Source organism: Taudactylus pleione, unplaced genomic scaffold (genome assembly GCF_031769625.1).
Source record: "Taudactylus pleione unplaced genomic scaffold, aTauple2 ptg000188l, whole genome shotgun sequence".
NCBI classification, from domain to species: Eukaryota; Metazoa; Chordata; class Amphibia; order Anura; family Myobatrachidae; genus Taudactylus; species Taudactylus pleione.
Window position 1 is genome coordinate 5,624,761 of NW_028284590.1, and position 26,312 is coordinate 5,651,072.

At 44.1% G+C, this 26,312-nt stretch overlaps 1 protein-coding gene across 3 annotated transcripts in view; it reads right to left on the reverse strand.

Annotated features, from left to right (window-relative positions):
• Positions 1–18,213: 18,213 nt before the first annotated feature.
• MCM3AP (minichromosome maintenance complex component 3 associated protein) overlaps positions 18,214–26,312 on the reverse strand; it is a 74,372-nt gene continuing 66,273 nt past the window's right edge. For all 3 annotated transcript variants that reach the window (XM_088476391.1, XM_088476389.1, XM_088476390.1), the window contains 5 exons: positions 24,487–24,877; positions 24,062–24,307; positions 22,941–23,061; positions 19,252–19,416; positions 18,214–18,768 (listed from right to left, as the gene is read on the reverse strand). In XM_088476391.1, the coding sequence (XP_088332517.1) occupies positions 18,420–18,768; positions 19,252–19,416; positions 22,941–23,061; positions 24,062–24,307; positions 24,487–24,877 (1,272 nt within the window). In that variant the 3' untranslated portion in view covers positions 18,214–18,419. The remainder of the gene's footprint in view (positions 18,769–19,251; positions 19,417–22,940; positions 23,062–24,061; positions 24,308–24,486; positions 24,878–26,312) is intronic.

Below are 26,312 nucleotides of genomic sequence, written 5' to 3' on the forward strand. Positions count from 1 at the left end.
GTGTGGTGTACGCTGCCCTTCATCAAATTTTTTTTACAGGGGCTGTCCTGTGGGTTGTACGCTGCCCTTCATCCAAATCATTTTTACAGGGGCTGTCCTGTGTGTTGTACGCTGCCCTTCATCAAAATAATTTTTACAGGGGCTGTTCTGTGGGTTGTACGCTGCCCTTCATCAAACTAATTTTTACAGGGGCTGTCCTGTGAGTTGTACGCTGCCCTTCATCAAAAATTTTTTTACTGGGGCTGTCCTGTGGTGTATGCTGCCCTTCATTAAAATAATTTTTATAGGGGCTGTCCTGTGTGTTGTACGCTGCCCTTCATCAAAGTAATTTTTACAGGGGCTGTCCTGTGGTGTACGCTGCACTTCATCCAAACAATTTTTACAGGGGCTGTCCTGTGTGTTGTACGCTGCCCTTCATCAAACTAATTTTTACAGGGGCTGTCCTGTGGGTTGTACGCTGCCCTTCATCAAAATAATTTTTACAGGGACTGTCTTGTGGGTTGTACGCTGCCCTTCATCAAAATAATTTCTACAGGGGCTGTCCTGTGGGTTGTACGCTGCCCTTCATCAAGATAATTTTTACAGGGGCTGTCCTGTGGTGTACGCTGCCCTTCATCAAAATAATTTTTACAGGGGCTGTCCTGTGGGTTGTACGCTGCCCTTCATCAAAATAATTCAAAAAAATTTTACAGGGGCTGTCCTGCGTGTTGTACGCTGCCCTTCATCAAACTAATTTTTACAGGGGCTGTCCTGTGAGTTGTACGCTGCCCTTCATCAAAATTTTTTTTACTGGGGCTGTCCTGTGGTGTATGCTGCCCTTCATTAAAATAATTTTTATAGGGGCTGTCCTGTGTGTTGTACGCTGCCCTTCATCAAAGTAATTTTTACAGGGGCTGTCCTGTGGTGTACGCTGCACTTCATCCAAACAATTTTTACAGGGGCTGTCCTGTATGTTGTACGCTGCCCTTCATCAAACTAATTTTTACAGGGGCTGTCCTGTGGGTTGTACGCTGCCCTTCATCAAAATAATTTTTACAGGGACTGTCTTGTGGGTTGTACGCTGCCCTTCATCAAGATAATTTTTAAAGGGGCTGTCCTGTGGTGTACGCTGCCCTTCATCAAAATAATTTTTACAGGGGCTATCCTGTGTTGTACGCTGCCCTTCATCAAAATAATTTTTACAGGGGCTGTCCTGTGGGTTGTACGCTGCCCTTCATCAAAATAATTTTTACAGGGGCTGCCCTTCATCAAATTAATTTTTACGGGGGCTGTCCTGTGGGTTGTACGCTGCCCTTCATCAAACTAATTTTTACAGGGGCTGTCCTGTGGTGTATGCTGCCCTTCATCAAAATAATTTTTACAGGGGCTATCCTGTGTGTTGTACGCTGCCCTTCATAAAAATAATTTTTACAGGGGCTGTCCTATGGTGTACCCTGCCCTTCATCAAAATAATTTTTACAGGGGCTGTCCTGTGTGTTGTACGCTGCCCTTCATCAAAATAATTTTTACAGGGGCTGTCCTGTGAATTGTATGCTGCCCGTCATCAAACTAATTTTTACAGGGGCTGTCCTGTGGTGTATGCTGCCCTTCATCAAAATAATTTTTACAGGGGCTGTCCTGTGTGTTGTTCGCTGCCCTTCATCAAACTAATTTTTACAGGGGCTGTCCTGTGGGTTGTACGCTGCCCTTCATCAAACTAATTTTTACTGGGGCTGTCCTGTGGTGTACGCTGCCCTTCATCAAACTAATTTTTACAGGGGCAGTCCTGTGTGTTGTACGCTGCCCTTCATCATTCTAGTGCTGAAGCTGCTGCCACTAGTCATGACATAGACGATGAAATGCCATCAACGTCGTCTGCCAAGGCTGATGCCCAATGTCATAGTAGAGGGCATGTAAAATCCAAATAGCCAAAGTTCAGTAAAATTACCCAAAAAAATAAATTTAAATCATCTGAGGATAAATGTAAACTTGCCAATATGCCATTTAGTGGCAAGGAATGGCTAAGGTCCTACCCTATGTTCATGACTAATGGTTCAGCTTCACATGACAATGGAAGCCCTCCTCCCGCTAGAAAAATTAAAAGATTTAAGCCGGCAGAAGCATGGCAAAGAACTGTGTGTTCTAAGAACATATCACAAATCCTCAAGGAGAGTCCAATTGTGGTGGCGGTTGCGATGCCTGACCTTCCCAACACTGGACGGGAAGAGGAGGCTCCTTCCACCATTTGCACGCCCTCTGCAAGTGCTGGAAGGAGCACCCACAGTCCAGTTGCTGATATTCAAATTGAAGATGTCACTGTTGAAGTACAACAGGATGAGGATATTGGTGTAGCTGGCGCTGAGGAGGAAGTTGACGAAGAGGATTCTGATGGTGATGTGGTTTGTTTAAATCAGGCACTAAGGGAAAGAGTTGTTGTCTGTGGGATGAAAAAGCCCATCGTCATGTCTGGGCAGATGACCAAACATTCCACCTCTTCTAGTCTGGAAATATTTCTATCCAAATCCGGACAACAACTGTCTTGCCATATGTAGAGTATGTAAAGGTGTAATAAGTAGGGGTAAGGACGTTAACCACCTAGGAACATCCTCCCTTATACATCACCTGCAGCGCATTCAGAAACTGTGGCTAAGACCGTAAGCAGTCCAGGGACACCTAAATCTCTTTGTCCTGTTGTATCCAAGCGCCTGCAAACCACACCGTCAACTCCCTCCTCGTCAATTTCCTCCTCAATCAGGATCGGAAGTAGTCCTGCAGGCCATGTCACTGGCATGACTGACTCCTCTCCTATCCGGGATTCCTCCGGAGGATCCTGCATTGCTACACCTACTGATGCTGCTGTTGCTGCTGGGAGTCGTTCTTCATCCCAGAGAGGAATTTGGAACACCACTTCTTCTTTTACTAAGCAATTGACCCTCCAACAGTCCTTAGCGAGGAGGATGAAGTATGACAGCAGTCATCCTGTTGCAAAGCGGATAACTGAGGCCTTGACAGTTGGTGTTAGACGTGCGTCCGGTAGCCGCCATTAGTGCAGTGGGATTTAGACAATTAATGGAGGTAGTGTGTCCCCGGTACCAAATCCCGTCTAAATTCCACTTCACTAGGCAGGTGATACCGAGAATGTACAGAGACGTCAGAAAAAGTGTCCTCAGTGTCCTAAAAATTGCGGTTGTACCCAATGTGCACTTATGCATGGACATGTGGACAAGTGGAACAGGGCAGACTAAGGACTATATGACTGTGACAGCCCACTGGGTAGATGTATCGCCTTACGCAGCAACAACAGCAGCATCACCAGTAGCAGCATCTCAGAAACGCCAGCTCGTTCCAAGGCAGGCTACGCTGTGTATCACTGGTTTCACCGCCGACAACCTCTTAGAGAAACCGAGGGAAATCATTGCCCAATGGCTTAACCCACTTAGACTCTCCTGGGGATTTGTGATATCTGACAATGCCACCAATATTGTGCGGGCATTACATCTGGGCAAATTTTAGCATGTCCCATGTTTTGCTCACATAAAAAATTTGCAGGAGACGCTTTGGGTTGCCCCCAAAAAATTCGGGCCACTTTCGCCATTCAGCGACTGCGTGCCGAAGGCTGGAGCACCAGCAAACACTCTTGAACCTGCCCTGCCATCACCTGAAGCAAGAGGTTGTAACACGGTGGAACTCAACCATCTATATGTTGCAGCAGAGGATGGAGGAGCAGCAAAAGGCCATTCAAGCCTATACATCCAGACATAGGCAAAGGAGGGGGTATGCACCTTACTCAAGCGCAGTGGAGAATTATTTCCGTGTTGTGCAAGGTTCTCCAGCCCTTCGAACTTGCCACACGTGAAGTCAGTTCAGACACTGCCAGCTTGAGTCAGGTCATTCCCCTCATCAGGCTTTTGCAGAAGCAGCTGGAGAAAGTGAAGGAGCTAAGATGGAGCGATTCCGCTCGGCATGTGGGACTTGTGGATGAAGCCCTTCATTCGCTTTGCCAGGATTCGAAGGTGGTCAATCTGTTGCAATCAGATCACTAAATTTTGGCCACCATGCTCGATCCTAGGTTTAAAGCCTACGTGGTGTCTCTCTTTCCAGCGGACACAAGCCTGCAGAGGTGCAAAGACCTGCTGGTGAAAACACTGTCAGCTAAAGCGGAACGTGGCACGGCAACAGCTCCTTCATTTTGTTCCCGCAACTGGGGCTGCCAGGAAACAAATTATATATCCTAACCAACCCGCTGGCGGTGATGCAGGTCAGGCAGGACCAAGTTTGGACATCTGGTCTGGACTGAAGGACCTGCCAACAATTTCTGACATGTCTACTGTTACTGCATATGATGCTGTCACCATTGAAAGAATGGTGGAGGATTACATCGGTGGGCATGTCAGTCCGTACCTGTACTTGCAGGAAAAAGAGACAATTTGGAGGACCCTGTACAAACTGGCTCTATTTTACCTAAGTTGCCCCCCCTCCAGTGTGTACTCCGAAAGAGTTTTTAGTGCAGTTGAGAACCTTGTCAGCGAAAGGCGTAGGAAGTTGCTTCCACAAAATGTGGAGAAGATGATGTTCATCAAAATGAATTATCAATTCTTCCGGGAAGACCAGCCTCCAGAAAGTACAGAGGGACCTGTGGTGGTGGATTCCAGCGGGGACAAATTAATACTCTGTGAGGATGAGGATGTACACAACACTGAAGAGGGCGAGGAATCGGTAGATGAGGATGAGGACGACATCTCGCCTCTGCAGAACCAGTTTGTGCAGGGACAGATTAATTGCCAGCTTGTTTTGTGGGGGCCCAAACAAATCAATCGTTTCAGCCACAGTCATGTGGCAGACCCTGGTGCTGAAATGATTGGTTTGTTAAAGTATGCATGTCCTGTTTATACAACATAAGGGTGGGTTGGAGGGCCCAAGGACAATTTCATCTTGCACCTCTTTTTTTTCTTTGCATTATGTACTCTTTGGGGCCTAGTTTTTCAAACTGCCATCATATCTGCCACTGCAGTGCCACTCCTAGATGGGCCATGTGTTTGTGCCGCCCACTTGAGTCGCTTAGAATAGTCATCCAGCTACCTCGGTGCAACCTTTTGGCCTAAAAACAATATTGTGATGTGTGAGGTGTTCAGAAAAGACTGGAAATGAGTGGAAATGAATGTTACTGAGGTTAATAATAGCCTCATAGTTAATATATATGTCTTCTGCCTCGCTAGTGTACTATCACCTTAGCAATTGTCTTCTGTATGTCCATGGGAACATTATATAAACTTTTAAGTGCACTTGGCCAAACTAAATGCCCTTCTTACAAAACAACTGAATCTCATTCTGGGCCAATAACACATGTGCAAAGATGTCATCTAGCATCAGTGGAACTGTGTAGTAACACATAGCACTATCCGCTAAAGGAGCTATGTGTTAGGGGGCAGGCGATGAAAAGATCAGCTTTGTTTTGATTAGTAAGTGACCTATAATGCTCTTCCACCATAGCTATCTATAATGACTGATTTATGTACACAAGCCCTATATCATGGGTCCTGTCTGAACCCAATGCACATTTGCAAGATCTCACACAACCACAAAAGCTCACTGATGGTGAACCGCACATGCGCAAATAAGTCCAGAGTCAGTGATGGCAACACATAGGGCCATCCTCATATGTTGTCCATTCTAGGCCATACTTTCACATACAGTATGTGGTCCAAGAAATAAAATCGACTAGTACTATATTATTATGTTTAAGATTTCACTACAGCATAACATTTTAGGTTGCAATAAGTATTGTTTCTTCTCCAAACTATATATATATTATAGAATTCCGATATAGCCCACACTCAAAGGCCCCACATGGGACTGAAACGTCAGATCTAGCCTGTTTTAAGACACTGGTGGTATGTAATAAATAAAGGACTTCTTACTTTTGCGATGGTAAGTACCCTCTCAGTTTGGATTTATATATATATATATATATAATATATATATATAATATATATGTATATATATATATATACATCGCCGGCATCAGAAATCTTGGGGCCCTTTACACATATATATCTCTGAGGCACCCCTCCAACCACCCCCCGAACACATCCCTCTCCTGCGTGTGCCAAAATGCTGTATATAGAAAATTAGGTTCCAACAGCAGTAATAATTTTTTACCTTTGAATAAAGTAAAAATACACACTCAGACCACACCACGCAGTCTCTGGTGCAGACTGCTGCTTGTCATTGTCACTCAGTGCGGTGGCTGCTTCATGAGTTGGACTGGGGAGGGTGTCTGTAGTGAGTGGACAGTTTTGCTGCTGCTTGAATTTATGTCCGACAGGTGTCAGTTCCGTTTGCGCTCATCAGACTGTAATGCTATTCGCGAGACAGCACTCCAAACCAGCAAACATTTGTGGTGCAGGGCACATAAACAAGTAGTATATCACACTCACCCCCTCCTCAGAGAAGAATGCAGGACCAACAAAGTAGATTTATTAAAGTTCCATCACAAACAAAGTGTACAAAATGGCAGCAGAGGTCCAACAGCCTGTTTCAACTGCTCCAATGCCCCCCTACTCCTCCCCTGTACTATCTGAACAGTAGCAGCCCCCACTCGAGAAGGATTAACTTGTGTGGTCACAGTTGATGCCACATAATGATTGTGCAGTGCAAATACGAGAGATCTTCAGTTACAGGCACTAGGCCTACACTCAGCTCATATGTAGTTATATAGCTCCACATCTTTTTATTACAGGTCTACATGTCATTATTATTCACATATCTGCACATTTTTATGACAGCTCTGCTTCTCTTTATCACCTCTTTGCATGTCTCTATTATAGCTCTGCATCTCTTTATCACGTTTGCATGTCTCTATTATAGCTCTGCATCTCTTTATCACGTTTGCATGTCTCTATTATAGCTCTGCATCTCTTTATCACGTTTGCATGTCTCTATTATAGCTCTGCATCTCTTTATCACATGTTTGCATGTCTCTATTATAGCTCTGCATCTCTTTATCATGTTTGCATGTCTCTATTATAGCTCTACATCTCTTTATCACATGTTTGCATATCTCTATTATAGCTCTGCATCTCTTTATCACATGTTTGCATATCTCTATTATAGCTCTGCATCTCTTTATCACGTTTGCATGTCTCTATTATAGCTCTGCATCTCTTTATCACATGTTTGCATATCTCTATTATAGCTCTGCATCTCTTTATCACATCTCTGCATGTTTCTATTATAGCTCTGCATCTTTATAAGAACTATTCTCTTATTGCCATAAGTACAGTATTGTTTCCTCTCCATACAGAAATCATCAGCTCTGTGTCTCACTCTGCTCCTCTTTCCCTGACAGGGCAAATCACTCAGAGCTATATCACTCCACCTCTCTCTTCACCAACAGATCACACACAGAACCCTGTATTACTCCACCCACAGTAACAGAGGGGGTGCTATATGTATGCACAACATTATAAATGTATATATCAAGCAATAAAAAAAATCCTCTTTAAATATGTCTATCTTAATCTCAAAGAAGAAAGTTCATTATAGGCAAGTATTTTTGGGAACTGACATTACATTACATGCCTATGATGAACTTTCTTTTTAAAATTAAGATAAGCATATTTAAAAAGGATTGTTTTTATTTCTTTTAAAAACAAGGATCTTTTTCTCCGTTTTTCTATACATGTACCGTTTTTTATATATCTAAATTACTATTTAATTAATTTATCTGTGTTTTATCTGTGATACTGTTGTAATAAATATACGCTTTTAAATTGACATGAGTCGAAGTTATAGTTTAATTTGTATGGATATGCACTAGGCACTTTATTTGACAACATATGCACATTTGACACTTTAATCTGGTTATACTTTATTTTTTTTTTTTCACTATCGCACACTACTAGCACATTGAAGTTGCTCTTTTTCCAAGTACAGTGCAACAGACTTAATGCAGACCACCACTGCCTTAATATTCTTGGATTGAGTTGACACTCCTTTTATTTTTTTGGGGGGGGATATGATGCAAATTGATACACAGTTTTATTTGCATTTAATTGTTGATGTTATATTAATAGCGTGGCGCTGTAATCTTCACTTGTTTTCATATATATCATGCAATAAGTATAGCACTCAGGTTGGTGTGGCTAAATAAAGGCTTATTTAATAGGCATAAGTAACATGCTTCATAAATATGCCTTTTAAGTTTTGGGAGTAATGTTAAAAAGTTTAGAGAAAATGGTAAAACTATAAAAAAAAAAAAAACCTAGACCAACAATAACAACATATTCCGCAAATATTCTAGACAAATACAAAACAGATTTCAATCAACAAAAAAATAAAAAGATTCAATATATGTGTCTATTTCTGGGACCACCTATGCAAAAGTCTGGCCTAGGGTGAACAACTGAGTTAAGGGGTATATTTACTAAAGTGTGGGTTTATAGAAGTGGAGATGTTACCCATAGCAACCAATACGATTCTACTTATCATTTATCTTGCACCTTCTAGATAATAGCTAGAGTCTGATTGGTTGCTATAGGCAACATCTCCACTTCTATAAACCCGCACTTTAGTAAATATACCCCTAAGCCTTTATTTAGCAACACTATAAGTATATATCAGGGGAAAATGTATACATATATAAACCATACTTGCCTACTCTCCCGGGACTGTCGGGAGCCTCCCGAAAATCGGGTGCCGCTCCCGACACCCCGCAAGACTAGGCAAATCCCCCGGAATAGCCGCCGACACACTGCAAACCCCCGTGCCCACGGCAAAAGTGGGCGGTCCCGGGGGGTGCGATGACGCGATTCGTGCTGAATCGCGTCATCATAGCCTGCCCCCTGCCTTATAATGCCAGTAATATTGGCATTATAAAGCGGGGGGTGGGGCCACTATGATGCGGTCGCGTTGGCACACCCCCGCTCCGCCTCCTTGAACCGCCCCCTCCCTCTCTGCTGGACGGATCTGCCAGCCCCCTCCCGGATCCCGATGCACAAATGTCGGTAAGTATGATATAAACTAACTGGCATGGTCAGTTAATGTTAGTTGGTACGGACTCTGACCCCTCATCAGTGTCAGAGATGTGACTGCAATCTCCTATTGATCCTATATAGGCATGAAGTGGCATGGCCATTACAAAACCACTGAATCTCATTCTGGGCCAACAACACATGTGCAAAGATGTCATCAAGCGCCAGTGGAACTGAATAGTAACACATAGCACTATCTGCTAAAGGAGCTGTGTTAGGGGGCAGACAATGAAAAGATCAGCTTTGTGTTGATTATAGTGTCCTATAATTCTCTTCCACCATTGCTATCTGTGGTGGCTTAATTATTTACGTAAGCCGAAGGCTATCTCAGCAAGTCCCATTAGCCTAGCGCTGATGCCCTATATCATGTGTCCTGTCCAACCCCAAAGTGCACGTGCAAGATCTCACACAAGAACTCATTGCAGGTGAACCACACATGCTCAAATACGTCCAGAGTCAGTGATGGGACTTGTGAGTAACACATAGCGCCATTATCATATGTTGTCCACTCTAGGACAGACTTTCGCACAGGTGGTCCAAGAAATAAATACTACTAGTACTACTGTATATTATGTTTAATAATTTTACTACACCATAACATTTTAGGTTGCAATAAGTATTGTTTCTTCAACCAAATGACTAATATTGTATATATATATATATATATATATATATATATATTTTTTGCTGTGCTGCACATGGCTTACTAAGAGGGAATTAATTATGTATTACGATATTGCAGACTATTTTAGCTCCTCGCTCTGTCCCTCACATGCCATTCATATAACAGCTCACCTTGCATGTATCACAGATTTATCTCTGTCCTGTGCTAGATGTGTGATGTACATGGGAGGGAGTCATTCATGGTGTACAAGATCCTGCCCACAAATGTGATCACTTCTTTAGCATGTTGCCATAAGGAATCCATAACAGGCTGCCAGAGATCTGTATTGGTGTCTGTGGATTTGAAACTCATTGCTAATTACTGTGAATTGTAAGTTGCATTCGTACTGCAGCAAACACCTTGGTTTTCAACGTATTTTTTTATTTGTTTCTTTTATATAAATATTTGTTATATACAGTATTGAGCAAAAGTTTTAAGGTGCCCATACACTGTGCGATTTAGCAGCTGATTCGACGGATTAGTATGATATCACTACTATATCGTACCGTGCGCGCTCCCCACACCTCCAAATGTTAAAGCATGTTCACTTGTTCTAGGAATGCGATGTACAATCCCAAGCATCGCTATGCGGGTGGGGGGTGCCAGCATAACGGGCGGTCAGCCACCCGATCGCTCCGTGTGTGGGGACCACCCTAAATGTTGGCCATAGGATCCCAAGTCGCATAGTAAGGTGCATATATATATAGCTGTGCTTCATATTGTTTGTCAGTCTTCTTACCTACGCAGCGAGTGTTGTTTTACAGTGGCTGGGACAAGATGGAGGCGGAGGTGGAGTCGTGAGTTGTTACTCACGGCTCTGCACCGCAAAGGCCCATGGGAGGTATGGCAGCGGCTGGGCATGCGCAGCATGCCCTCCCGCGGCCATCTTAGCTCCTCCGACCTGTACTGTCAGAATGAGCTTCTATGCAGAAGCTCATTCTGACTAAGGGGCCGGGGCCGGGCGGATGCGGATGACGGTCACATGACTGGCCGCCGCCTGGCCATCCGCTGCGCTGCCCTATCAGAGAGCTCCGATCGCGGCAGCGCGCTGGGGGGCTAGCTGTGCCGGTGGGCTCTCCCATCTGGGGGTAGGTGCCGGTGGGACTGGGAGGGAGCTGCGGCTAGCGGCAGTTGCCGGCGGCGGGGAGGGGTGGAGAGGAGGGATTGGAAGGACTGGGACAGTGTGACAGATTAGGAAGAAGAGGCGGCCGCACGCAGAGCTCAGCCTTAGCCCTGCTTGATGGAAAATGCCCCTAGGCATTTGCTTATCATGCCTATGCCTAGGGCCGGCTCTGCCTCAAAGAAAATATTTCCAGTGACAGAAATCCATTAAAACTGTATCTGTATTTTCAGTTTATTTTTATCATTTTATTTAATCCAAGTATCTATAGTTCATTTATTTGATGTCTGTCGGTGGCTGTGCGCCTCTCCAGTTCTATGAAACAAAAACACATAAATACAGCAGTTTTGGTTATGCAAAATTTATTGCAGACTTATAACAAAGTCATGGTAATTTCTTGTATGAATTTGTTTTATATGTTCCTATGTCTGTATATTTATGTATTGTTCCTTGCTGTACAATAAACAGAATTTATTACAAACTGTAGCTGTATTGATCAGTTAAAACAAACATTTTTTGATATGGGTTAAAGGAACATTTTGCTGTACAATATAAAAAGCAACTTTACAAGGGAAGGGTATGTAAAATAAGAGGTAAATAGTTTTGGATGGAACTAGTTTATAAGTATAATGTTAAGCACATTAAAGCATAAAGTATTTTATATATATATATATATATATATATATATACACACACACACACACAAAAGGTGCTGATAGAAGTGCTAATCCCTATATGGATTCTGTATATACCAAGTTCCTTTGGTAAATCAATGAATGTTCCACTATAATCCCGTTGTCAAAGTGGCTGCTCCCAGTTCTCCACATGGATCGTTGTTGTGCGGTCCCAGGTATTTATGAAAATACAAAAAGTGAGAACGACCGCCTTATATATTATATAATTTTATGCACACTTCTATAAATTGCAAACCGTACCGTGTGTGCCTAATAATTTAGGCATAAATTGATATGTCTTGGGTCAGCAATCTTGCGTTCCTTTATAGCACAGGATAATCACTTCACTCCAGGTAGGATGATAAATGGGGAGAAAAGAGTGCTTGCATAGTGTAGTATGTTACAAATACTTTAATTACAAACACATAACATCAAAAAAATACATAATTACAATTTGAAAGTGATTTGAAAGCTTATCTGAAATGGTATAGCAGTCCTAAATAGCGGGGGTCACCACAGCCTCAACGCGTTTCGTCCCTAATGCCTATATAGCTAAAAACCACAAGAAGCCAACCGATTCTAATTCATACATTTATATAAACAGTGAACATCATATTAGATGGCTTGAAAATATTCCTTTAGGTCAATATAAAAGATGTAAACGGAATTATACAAATGAAAACATTCTGGCTAAACAGATTGATGAGATGAGCAAAAAAATCGAAGAGAAAGGATATTCCAATGATCTATTAAACAAGGCTAATTGAAAATGAAAGAAACCGAAAGAAGTGAACTTCTTTTGGAGAAATCTAAAAAAAAAGTGGATTCGAATGGGCATTCCTAACTCAATATGGATCCCATCATAGAAAGATGGAACATTTTTTTTTTTTTTTTAAACTGGAGGATTCTACTAAATGATCCTGTTCTGGGTAAAGTTATACCAAAGAAACCAGCTTTCATCTATAATAAAGCACCGTCCCTAAAGAATAAATTAATGAAGAGTGCTCTACCACACAGGTTCTCAAACTCTGTCCTCAGGACCCCAAACAGTGCATGTTTTCCAGGTCTCCTCACAGAATCGAAAGTGAAATAATTAGCTCCACCTGTGGATCTTTTAAAATGTGTCAGTGAGTAATGAACACACCTGTGCACGTGCTGGGTGACCTGGAAAACGTGACCTGTGTGGGGTCCTGAGAACCGAGTTTGAGAACCACTACTCTACCAGAACTAAAAATAACTAGTCAAAGGAGTAAAGGATTCCACTGTTGTGGCTCTAGTCTAATGTGTAGAACAGCAACTAAAAAGGGTTATGAGAAAAAAACTACAGAATTTGAAGTAAAGGGGAAAAAGTACAAGATTTCGGACTTTATAACTAGCCATTCTCGTAATGTGGGTTACTTTATGTGGGTAAGACCTCTAGGAATCTTAAAATAAGAGCAGCAGAACATATATATAATATTAAAAAAGGACTTTCCACACACCCCTTGTCTGAACATTTCTCTAAAAAAACATGGGAAATGTTAAAAGATTCCTAGGCATACAGCAGGTAAAAGAAAGTTGGAGAGATAGAAAGTTAGAAATTAAACTTGCACAAAGTGACATGAGATGGAATGTTAATTTGGATACCATAAGCCCAATTGGTCATAATACGGACTTTGAGTTCAAATGGTTTTTAGATTGAGTATTTTAAGTGATCTTGTATTGATAATTAACCATTGTGTGTATCTTTTATGGATTTTAATTGGTCTCTTTTAACCTGATCTTAACTTGTTCATTTTAATTTTTTTATTGACATATCAACGTGAGTTGACCATCAATGAAAGTGTTAAGAATAACGATTCCCCCCTCTATGACTAGGGTAAGACTCTGTTGGAATACTAAATACAGCAGATTTGCTAAAGGTGGAGGTGGCTCATTATTATACCAAAGTTCTGCACTTAAGGACACAATGAAAATTAAGAAATAAACATCCATGGAGTTAAAGAAAGGAGAGAAATATGTAATTGATTTTTAACCTTTTGGATTTCAATTGAAAACCTATGGAAAATAGAGCTCCCAAGATGGATGCCGTTTCGACCGGAACCGGAAGTTGATAATGGAGCGCAAACGTCACTTCTGGTTGATGATACTCAGAAGCAAGCAGGACATCATTTGGAACGCGACCAGAAATCGTAATTGGAACGAAAGGGTCACTTCCAGTTTATGCATCCCAGAAACGAGATGGCAAATACATCCAGAATAGGGATATAAAAACCCTGGTACTGTGGAGGTATGTTATCTGCTCCTGAAGAAGGTGAATCCCGAAATGCGTTGATGCAGACCCCATGCCTGGACTTTGGATAAGTGCACTTTAACACCCGACTTGGTCCCATCTAAGCTTACTGCAGTGGTGCCGAGCTATGTTGTGCCCGGGACCTGCTGTTTGCTTATTCAAGCTAGCAAATCACAGCATGATGGTGAATGTGCTTGAATATTCATTTGGTCTGTTGTTTTATACATCATATATTGCATATATTTTTTATGTGTCTATAATTGTCTGACTATTTAATGCTATTTTTGGAATAAATGTCTATTAATATAGTCCTATCACCTGTGTGCATTTGATCCCAGTCAATTAGGGATGCAAGGTTGATATAGGATTGTTTGGGACATTTTCGTGTTTTTAGCGCCAATCACACATTAATCTTTATGATATATCTGCCTGATTGACAGACAGAGGCATTTAAGGGGCGGGGGCAGCCAGCAGCATGTAAGCCAGCTAGCCTGAGTAAGCTGAGGCTTGATCAGTTGGCCGGCGGCCTGGCGCCATCCCGCAATGGTGATCCCAGCCTTCGACCTTGGTCGCAGTGCTGGGATCGCACATGCAGCAGGGGTGTCAAGTGGTCAATTAAACTCATTAATGAGCGTGGTGCCAGAGTTAATTACAGTGACAATGTGCCCCCACTGACAACAAAACAACCCCCTGCCCCACTGTATCACTTAGATACATGTAATTCCCCTCCAGTTTATAGAATAAAAACTGGATGCGGGGAAAAGTCAGCCATATTGGTGCTCTCAAGTGAAATAATTTAGCGTACATCACTTGCAGGTGGCTACTTGACATGCGCAATGAATTGAAATTTCCTATACTTAAAATAGGGCTTGTGGGCTAATTGTTAAAAAACTAACTTTATCAAAAACCTTAGCCCCAAAAGGCACTACACTGGAACAAGAGCTACCTAACAAAACAAACCCCAAGTCTTATTTCATCCTCGACACTGAGTTATGCCTTCCCAAAAAATCTGTCATAGACTACAGCAGAAAAGTGTCGGTTTTGGCCAAGCAGGAAGTGGAAGAAAACAACGGCCAGCTTCAACTTTAGATTGTTCCCAATTACTAATTTTTTTATTTATTTTTGGCATGCAGCATCGGGGGACAGTTCCAAGCGTCTCTGCCAAATTTCAGCTCAGTATGTCCAATAACTTTTCAGGTGTAGCCCTTAAAACACCAATGCCCCCCTCTCAGGAATTTCCTATAGGAGAAATCCGTTTATTCGATTCAGCCTTAATTTAAGAGGCTCAATTTCTTCAGAGGTCCCTTAATGCAGAGAAACCAGCACATAGGTAAGAAAAGACTCAAGCGAAGGCGATACATAGGGGTTGCAAGTTAGTTTTACGTACCTAAATCCCCTGTCGGGATCCTCACTGCTGCTGGTCTTCCGGCGTCGGGATTTGAACAGCCGGCCATACATACTGATTCCCCCTACAAGTGGTACAGACCAGACATATAAAAGCACCCCTTTTGCTTTGTCATCCAGGTGTCAGTCCCTATGGAGTCGACCTTAATATTAAGCCTATAAAGGTGGTTCTTCAGATTTGGTCCCCTTCTGACAGGAAGAAGCAGTGGTTTACCTTCTAGTCTCCCCAATTCCTCTTAATGGCTCGCTGCACATTGTGATTAGTATCTCATCTTGTGCCTAAATTAATTTCTCCTACGTTGCTTTTTCTTTTACTAGTGTCAATACCGTTTGCATAGATATTTCTAGCCTTAGTGAGGAACCTCTCAATATTTGAACAATTATAGCCACAGCTTCTAAAACGCTCCTTGCATTCCCTCCCCGATCTTCTGGGAGGTTACAGTCTGAGTTGTTCCTTAGCACCCTTACAAATGTAAACCCAGTAAATTGGACCTTAGAACATCTGGGCGGTGGCTCATTGACCACATCATCATATTTCTATCTGTCATTTTTCGGAACACCGTATAATCCAGTCGTTGTCCCTTCTTACAGATAGACATCCAGGAAATTCATTTAGAGGACATGCACCAGGCTTGTAAACAAATATGCAAATTTATTTACTCACAGCAACAGGGTCACATGAAAAAAGCCGACATGTCGGTCTCAGAAAGACCTTTGTCAAGACCGTCAAAGGGAGATTAGATCTCTTGATTGTGGGGGACTGGTCTCTATCACAATATAAGCCTGCTCAGGATTTTTAAGTGCCTATAACCATCTTCTGAAGAAACAGAGAGCCGACACGCATTAAGGTGCCTGGGCATTTGCCACTTTGTTGCCACCATTTGATGTTATCAGCGGACATGGAATACATAGGTATTTGCGCAATTTCCACTTGGCTGAAAGATACATATAGCAGCTCCACCGCCCGGCTCTCTGATATCACCAAAGAGACTCAGCGGGACACACACGGCTTTACAGCATAGTGTACTGCAGGTACTGTGTTGGTGCTATGTTGTTACCTGCATCAGCACACAGCAGGAATCCCATTACCCACAGCTACATTGGTTTATACAAGCTGCATTTGAGCCAGGAGAGCGAGACTTTGATATTAATGTTTAAAAGAATAGCATCCTACATCTGATGGATCACAAGGCGAGACAGACCAATCTTGGGAATGAAACCATTTTATGGACATACACCCTTAGAGGGACCTATCGTCCCGGGAATACACTTGGGATTGTCCTAGAGGAATTATTCCATAAATATTTCACCTTTATGAACATTGCAATACTATTTGGTAACAATTGTGGCACATACAGAATACTATATTAATAACATTCTATTGTTTTTTGTTTCTTTTTTGCTTTTGCATGATTTTATATGTATGTACAACATGTGTATTTATACATTTTAATAAATTATTTATACTTCTAATTAATTTTTACAGTCTACTAGCACTATAACGCCCTATAGTGCTATATCCTGTTAGGAGGCTGCTGCTTTCTGTGGGGACTCGCAAGGTTATTTCTGTTCTATATTCCACTTTAGATGCACAGTTCTCTCCGGGAAAGTTTGCTGTCACCTAAGACGAAGGGGTCTATTTACTAAGCAGTGTTAGGAGACAGAGTGAAAAGTGATAAGGTGTCAGCCAATCAGCTCCCAACTGTCATCTCACAGGCTGTGTTTGAAAAATGACAGTTAGGAGCTGATTGGCTGGCACCTTATCACTTTTCACTCTGTCTCCGAACACTGCTTAGTAAATAGACCCCTAAATGAGAGGCTGACTTGGGGATTCTCCCAGCGAAGCAGTGGTCACAGATGATTGGTGGCTCATGTGATGCTATTGCTAGCACTTCATATCAACAATTACATTTCTACATCATCCATAGACTATATTATATGCCTTTAAGCTTATTCTTATGGGTCTCAGATGCGGTTCAGTGTGCTATAGACGTGGAGCTACATTTTGGCATTTACTTTGGGAGTGTTGGGTGGTGCAGTGTTCTTTTAATAAGATTTGGGACTGTCTTCATGATACGGTGCCCACCTTGGCTTCTCCCAGGAAGAATATTTCAATGTTTTGAATTATAGCTATGTTTTTAAGCTGGTCACACTAGCCAACGTTATTGTAGCCAGGTCCTGGCTTGGTGTTTGATCCTCATGACCTTATAAATGGAAGGACCTTCGTTAATGATCCTATGAACCACGAAAGATACTTGTATACTAGCAGGTAGGCCCTGTGTAATTATGTTCCTATTGGTATGAGTCCCAGCCTGGCAGGAGGGTGGGGGAGGGCCAGTGGGGTCTGTGTAACAGGTCTGGGAGGGCTGCCTGCATGCTTTTTTTAGTTTACTGTCAGTATATCAGTGGTTCTCAAACTTGGTCTAGAATGTAAGCTCTTACGAGCAGGGCCCTCTACACTCTTGTGCTTCTCCCTACTTTTAGTTTCATCTACTTCTTACTCCCCACTAGGGCACCTAATACTTGGTTGCTTATGCTCTGTTGCTTATCAAGGTGTTATGGTCACTAATTTAGCAATGTATATTATCCATGTCCTGGTCCTGTATTGTATTGTACTGTAAGTCACTGGTCAACAATTTGTTTATGTACTTTGTAAGGCGCTACGGGACACTTGTGGCGCCATATAAATAAATTATAATATTAAGACTCCACATAGCTCACGTTTTCCAGGACACCTGCTGGTGCACAAGTGCATTCAATACTCGCTGATCCATTTTAAAAGATCCACATGAGGAGACCTGGAAAATATGCACTGTTTGGGGTCCTGAGGACAGAGTTTGAGAACCTGTGACCTACATGATACAACCTCCCTCATCCTTGCACTACAAGACTGCTGCACTGAGCACTATACTACTCTACATTTATTTTGTGCTGTTTCGGGTTACTGTGATGTGTGTCCCTGCTGACTCTTGTAAATTGTATTATGGTCTATTTCCTGCGTGGCTTACTAGTGTTGCTTTTCTCTGTATGCCTTTTCTTGTTTTGGAAAATTAATAAACACGCTTGACTCAAGAAGAATAGTCGGTTTAAACTTGAAAAATATAAATTCAAAGTACAAAATCAAAAGTTACAAACAACGCAATAGCATAATAAACTCTTAAACATCTGTCCATCCTTTCCATTCCATATATACCACAATAAACTACTGCGTAACTGCAGTGAACCATTTAGTCCAGTGTGGTCACAACTCAACGTGAATGGTGAGGACCTTATACTATTTGTTGGTGCTGCTTGGTTCTCCTTCTCGTGCCACTTCCAGCAGTGTACTGAGGTGCAAGCTAAAAGCAATGTCCTTCTGCTGGTATGCTCGTAAGCTCATCTGCAGGTTCCTCATGCTGTCGTTCAAAGAGGTGTTTTGCGAGGATGAGAGTACAGCACTGTCTTCTAGAGCTTCTGGCTTGGATGGGGAACAGATACCAGTGAACACAGATGACTCCTGCAGAGAGGGAACAATGGCACTCTCTAGAGACCCCTGTAGTGATGGGAAGGAAAGGTACAGGGGCAGGCTGAGTGATGCATTCAGAGGTTCCTCTTCAAGTAGCTGCTGCAGTCGTTCATTGAACCTGGAAATCGACATAAAAGTATTATGTCAGAGCATTTGTTTTGAATGCAATGACTGGATTTATAAATATGAATATATTTAACTCCTTCACTGCAAAATTTATTGTCTCTCTTTTGAGGCTTGAACTTGGGTTATCATAGGAGGCTGCTTACATTCAAATTGTGTGCGTGACTGGGTGCAGGGGGCCACTCAGGCAGCTCAGGCACCATCGCACCCCTTACACTCACGGTAGTTGCGCCATTGTTTGCAAGCATGTTAGCAAACAGTGGGATCCTTTTCAGGATCAATGAGATGGGGTCTAAGGGGAGGACAAAGTAAACAAATAAAGGCTACAGGTAACATCAGGGTCCAGTCTTCAACATGGGCAACGCCGGGTATCCCAGCTAGTTAATAATATGGCAGCATGTTACTACTTGTGTGAAGCATTCTTTAATGGATGCTTGGACTGTGGTGAGAGTGTCTGAGTGATCTCATGCAGCCTTACCGCTCACGTTCCTTTTTCTGTGCCAACACCGCCTGGTTCAGTTGTGACGAAAGAGTCTTCAGGTAAGAGAGCTCCGGATTTTCCTGAGTATGTTCTTTATGCGTTACAGGGGGAGAGCACAGGCTATGGGATACTGGCAAAGGAAGCTTTCTCCTGCACGGTGGGCTGCAATGAGAGGGGCGAGAGAACACAACAGTTAAGTAGCAACACAAAAAATACACACTTAAATATTGTACAGTATATTCCAAAAGAGCGTAGTGCCCTGTGGGTGGCACCACCGCTCACACACAGGGCACTGCATCTGAAGCGGCACCCTGCAGCCAGAATCGTTGCTTCAATGGTGCTGGGGAGTCCTTTGGACGCTTCAGACACGCACCCTGCAGATCTTACAGCTCCCCCAGAACATCGCGAGCATGCGCTGGTCAGACTGCCGATACCCACTAGCTCCAGCATGACATCATGCTCTCAGGTACATAAATACCCGCATGGATAGAACACTGAGGGCTACGAGTAACACACAATAGCTCGCACTATAATGTGATAGGTGGAGCTGTGACATTTCACCAAGAGCTCGCACCCTGTTGTAGGCCCACATACATTTTAAATTAAATGTTATTGTTATTATGCCTTTCTGTTTCTCGAGATGCCGGTTTGGGGGCGTAAGGTGTTGCGCACAGCAGGGGCGTATCTACCCATTGGTCAGGATGGCACTCGCCAGGAGCACCGGCCAAAAGGGGGGGGGCGCCGTCCGGCAGTGCCACCAGCAGCCAATGGGTGGCTACCCCAGGTGCTTAAACTAGCCCCGCTAGTCCCTCGGGCTCCACAAGTGTAAGGCAGACCGCAGTGAGAGCGGTCTGCCCTACACAGTAACAAACACACAAAGCCACCAGCGGCGGCTGTGTGTTTGTTATAGCAGCCATCCAATGAGAGTCAGACAGACTCTCATTGGCTGCTGTGTCCACGGTGGGAGCCGGATGAAGCTCACTCATGAGCTCCGCCTTTCGGAACCCCCCCGCAGCGGGTGATGGGCCAGACGTCATGTTTTTGTGTGTTTTTTTGTTTCTGGCACAGCACGGAGTGTGGCTACTAGGGGGCACTGTATAGGTGGTGGCCGCTACTGGGGGCACTGCATAGGGTGGACTACTACTGGAGGCACTGCATAGAGGGGACTACTACTGGAGGCACTGCATAGGGTGGACTACTACTGGAGGCACTGCATAGGGTGGACTACTACTGGAGGCACTGCATAGAGGGGACTACTACTGGAGGCACTGCATAGAGGAGACTACTACTGGAGGCACTGCATAGGGTGGACTACTACTGGAGGCACTGCATAGAGGGGACTACTACTGGGGGCACTGCATAGAGGGGACTACTACTGGGGCACTGCATAGAGGGGACTACTACTGGGGGCACTGCATAGAGGGGACTACTACTGGGGGCACTGCATAGAGGGGACTACTACTGGGGGCACTTCCTGAAATTATGGGGGGAGGGGGGCGCCAATCCATTGCCTTGCCAGGTGCGCTCATCCAGATGGATGACTGACAAAAGAGGATTTGTTTACTCACTGTAAATCCATTTCTCGTAGTGAATCTGGGGGACTCTGGGCCCGATTCAGACCCGCTCGCAAGCTGGTCGATGGTGGCCCAGTGCGCATGAGCACGACGGAGCCGGCTCCGTCGTGCGCATGCGTGAGACCCAGATAGCGACAGGCAATCCGTCGCTCCGGGTCTTGTACCGAATGGGGCGTACTGTCGATGTTGAGTGACAGCACACCCCCTTTGGTGGGCAGGCCGGGGGAGTGGCTGCCCAAACGGAGGCGTTCCCATGTGAACGCCTCCGTCTGGGGCCGGCCCCACTGACATCACAAGTGATGTCAGTGGGAGAGATTTCGGCTCTGTTAGAGCTGAAATCTCTCTGGGGCTTGCGGCAACGAGACCCTACCACAAGGTTCTCGTCGCAAGCCCGATGGTCGCGATGGTCTTGACCATCGCGACCATCTTCCTGGCCGCTCGCTATAGCTGTGGGTGGTCACCCACAGCTATGCGAGCGGCCAGGAGGCCGCTCTAAAAAAATAAGAAGGCCGGCCCTGATTCAGAGCGAGCGCTCTGTAAGAGCGTCCGGTTCTGAATCAGGGACTCTGCACCATACATATATGGTTTATAGAGGTTGGGCACTACGGAGCAGCACTTAACAGTTAACTATAAAACCAGAAGTTCTTCCATAATATCAACACAGTTGTGGTGGGGATTTATGCAAATCATACAATAATAAGTGCATGCAAGAAAAATTGCAATCAGATTCTATGATGTTTCTATGTTGATATGAAAAATTACTTCATTTTGTGATCCCAGAACATACAATGGCAACATTCGCTGGGCCACTAGCTATTGTACAGGTTCCCTTTCTCCTCCTACCTTCCCCAACTTCCACCCATCTTTCCCTGCTCTTATCCTGTCTTTTCCCTTTTTCTCTCCTTTCGAGACCCGTGAAAGGTGATGAGCCCCAGCAATCCCTGCGTAGAAGTCTTCCCCAGGGCCTGGAGCCCGTCCTCCATTGGCACGAGGGTATATGCCCTGCCTTTGCACAGGAGTAGCATGTCCCAGCCAGCAGATCGCTGGAGTGTCTGCACATAACTCTAGTTAACTTGAAAGGCCTCAGTGTAAAAGCAGCCCAAACAAGAGGACATATTGCACAGTCCGGATCACTGCAATCGCAATTAAGGGGTTGGAAGCCTAAAGCCGAAGTGTGTGTGACTCCGGTATAGTGCCATCTGGAGGAGTATAAGGTTACAGCTGTAGGGAGTGAGCACTCTGTGATCAGGGTCACGTCAAAGCTCCCTGGTGGCAGGGGGAGCTGTGAGAGGAGGGCACACTGGGACATGTACTCACTTCCGTCTGGCTGTCACTGCGCATGTTTGTATACAGACATTTTAGCAGATTATATAATTGATTGTGCTGGTGAATATACAAAACAGCCATGTTTATTTTCAATTCACAATGTACAGGTGTGTCCTCATACAGCTAGCCGTTTTGTGCCATATGGCGCGAATCCCGTGCTGCGTACTGGTGTACTAGGTATTTAGGATTCGATTTTTGTCGCAACGGTACTTGTATAAAGAGGAAGCATAGCGATGCATGGCGAGGGTCACACGTATCGGACCTGTCTCTTGCCTGTTTAACCTGGATGGTTTTTCCTTCATTGTGCTACTTTTTCCAAAACACAGCGACTTAATTTGCTTATAGTGTACTAGGGGCCTGATTCAGAGATGGGAATAGAGAGAGATCTCTCGCTCAACTGATCATCTTGGTGACACCATGCTGCACTGCAGGGGGGGCAGATTGAAAATGTGCAGAGAGATTTAGATTTGGGAGGGAGGTGTCCAAACTGACAACTAAATTATAGAGTAATAATAAAGCTGTGCAGTATTTGTGGGCTACATGCAAAAGCAGCCAGTATTTACCCCACATGTAAAAAAAATATGTATTTACACCCCTTGCATTGCAACATGGTTTGTCCAGGTTCACAGTTAAGTGCTATCTTTCTCTATTCCCAACTCTGAATTAGGCCCTAGGTACTTAGGATTAGTGTTTTGGTGTGGCTAAGTAGCAAAGTCTGTGGCGTGCTATATGGGCTATTTGGTGTGATTTGACGGTGTATGTGGACACATCTGTAATACTAATCACCTGCTCTCGGCAAACAGAGAATCCATGTGTGTACTGAGGCACGCTCTCTCCCATGATTCTGGCTGGGTGAAGTTTTTCAAATCCCCCTTGAAGAAATATACATAAAGATTTTCATGGAAACCTGCAGAAGAAGAAGACAAGTTCCTTATCACCAAGTTGACATTTTTAGATCTCAAAAAGCAACAAATAAAGTTTGAGGCACCCCGTTTCATAAACGGAGGACAATATTATGAGGAAAAATGTATGTAATAAATTTCTTTATGCAAGATACATTACTATGGGCTCAATCAAATTAGCCGCGAAGGGAGCGAGTTACAACGGCACCACATCTCGCACCCCTCGCGTCCCGCTCCGAATTCGCACAATTTCCCTTGCTACTTTTGTGCGAGCTCGGGCTGCCGTAAAGTGGGGCTGTTGCCGCGATGACTCCCACCTGCGAGATCATCGCGGCTAATTGGATTGACCCCTATAAAAGGTGATGCCTAAATAGTTCTAACTAATGCAGTGTTCATGTTTTTGTTTATATTCGTAATAAAAAAAGTCTAAATAAATATTAAGATTCTGGATGTTTATTTTTAATTACAAGATGATACAGAGATGGACGGCATTGCAGAGACGCACACAGGAGGAGGCTGTGCAAATCCATCCATCTCAAATGCAAATACAGCTGTAGGTAACAGATCCCTCCTTGCTGTATCTGTGCTGGGATAGGAGGTCACAACCTGGAATCACCATCGCGACCAATGGTCCGTCTTATAGCCAGGCTGCGGTAGCTGAAGCTTACCTCAGATTGGCCAGGTCCTGGCAGCTGCAAGGCCAGGTAATCTGTGTCCACCGAGGCAGACCCTGGCCTCGCCCCTCCTGGAAAACGGGGGAGCGACACACAACCCATTTCCAGGAATGGTGGGCAGTCACACCCCCCCAGCTCCGTTCCCCATATGCTGCAGCATTGTCAATCATGCTGGGGAGAGTCTGCTAGCGAGTTCACAGGACCCGCTCTGCACATGCACAGAACAGAACAGGTCCTAAGCATGCGCAGACCCTAAACCATGGGAGATTTACGCTAGCCAACAGGTTAGAGTGCATCTCTGAATCAGGCCCTTCGTACATACGGGGCTTACCTTTGGCATCTGCAGGTGGGTCCCAGTCTCGCTGTTTGTGGTTGATACAAAGAGCAATCAAGTCATCCCAGGGAATATTTTGCACTGATGGCTCTGAGCCTGTAATTCCTCCCCTCTTATGCCATCGTTCCCTCGTGCGCCAAAGTAGACTCTGCACCTCGGAGATGAGCAGTGGGAGAGCATGTGAGGACTGAGAGATCTGAGACACGTAGTCCATAATCATGGAGCAGACAGGATTCCAAGGAGCTGCAAGTAAGAGAACATGGAAAGGTTTTAAATGACACTACCTATCAGCCACTAGAAACCTATTTCACAAGAGTAGCAGTCGGCATAACTTGAATTGACCTCAAGTAAAATAAAAAACTTTTTTATTTTACATCTTTAAAGAACTTTGTGAACTTGATCTTAAAAATGTAATTGCTCACCTTCTGGCGGAGGCTTGTCCATCTGCGGGACCTGAAAGGAGAGTACGGCTTTCCTCAGCGCCGCAAGATGGTCAGGGCTATTCCAGTCAGTAGGTGGCATTAAAGAGCTGCCGTTAGATGATGAAAACTCTGTTATAGGCCAGGATATTTCATACAGTTGCTTTGAGGAAACCGCCTCTGCCAGAAATGCAATAACGTCATTATACAAATCAATGATGGGTGCAGGGTCCTGTGAGGGAAGTCCAGCCTTCCTGCGCTCAAACATATCACGGTAAAAGGGATTACTGAACGCGCTGCACACACCGTCCTCTATGTACTGTTGGAAAGGGAGAGAGTGTAATTCCAAAGAAGGAGGGCAATGGGACAGCAGGAACTGTACAGCAGAGGAGACCTGTGAAGTCGACAAAGTGGGAAAAATAGGGGTCAATACATCAGGGAGAGAATGCAATATTGCTTTTCTCACTTTATATATACTTTATATAAGACTGAATGCTATAAAATATTTTAGCCATCTCCTTGGGATGTGAAGTTAACCCCATAATTTCTGTAACCCCTCTATCCTCCCCACCCCAATGATGCACAAGTAAAAATGATTTATTAATAGCTACAAAACAATATAACCATTTCCGAATGGGGAGTTTTTTCACTTAGGCATTTAAGAAACATGTAATAAGCATTAAAATATGCTTATTACAGGTTTCTTAAATGCCTAAGTGAAAAAACTGCCCATTTGGTTACATAAATAAGCACATCTAGATTATATTACACTGAAAGCACATCTATTACTAGAGAGTCTGTTTTCCCCCTAATGCTGGGCATACACGACCAGATAAAATGTCTGTCAGACCGACAGACATTTTATCTGGCAGCCTGCCAGCCGCAGATGTCGCCGGCATACACTGGGAGATTTCTCTCACAGTGTATCAGCCCGACATCCGCGCTCTGCCCCCGGGGGAGGAGACAGACATTTCCTGTGTTCCTTCCTACGATAGGAACAGGGAACTGTCTGTCGGCCGCGGCTGGGCATACACTGCCCGATGCGGCAGACAGTTTACAGGTAAATATCGCATCGGAAGGGCATGCTGAACAATCCGGCATGCCCGACCCAGCAATATTTAACCCTCGGTCGCCCCCCCCACACGCTACAATTATCGGGGCGATCCGCCGATATCAGGCGGATCGCCCCGATAATTGTAGCGTGTATGGCCAGCTTGAGCCTATATTCTTTTTTTCTGGAAGATGTATAGTTTGTGGTCAAATTAGGGATGAGGTTTCATGAATTGCTGCATTTGATAAGAGAACAATGGATGAGTTCTATTGTGATGCTTTTAATGATGTTGGAGCCATATAGTAAAGTGGCATTATGACAACACTGGAAAAGCAGCGTACATGTTATAAAAACACAGACAGACAAAGTCTATAAATCTGACCACATGCCACAAGCATCCAGATTTTGGTAGCCCAGTCATGCTTTTTGGATGCTATCCCGCTGATGGGCCAAAAGGGGAGGGGGTGAACAGATACATCTAAATCAGAGGTTCCCAAACTCGGTCCTTAAGGCACCCTAACAGTCCAGGTTTTAAGGATATACTTGCTTTAAACACAGGTGACTTAATTAGTACCTCAATTTGGTTTATCCACCTTTGCTCAACCATGGAGATCTCTAAAACCTGAACTGTTGTGGTGCCTTGAGGACCGCGTTTAGGAACCTCTGATCTAAATAGTGCTGAGGGGTGTGCCTGGGGACAGCCCAGCAGCTCAGGTTACGCTGGGCATGCCCCTAGAATGATAAGAGGATAAGCCCCCTTCCCAAGAGGCCACACCCA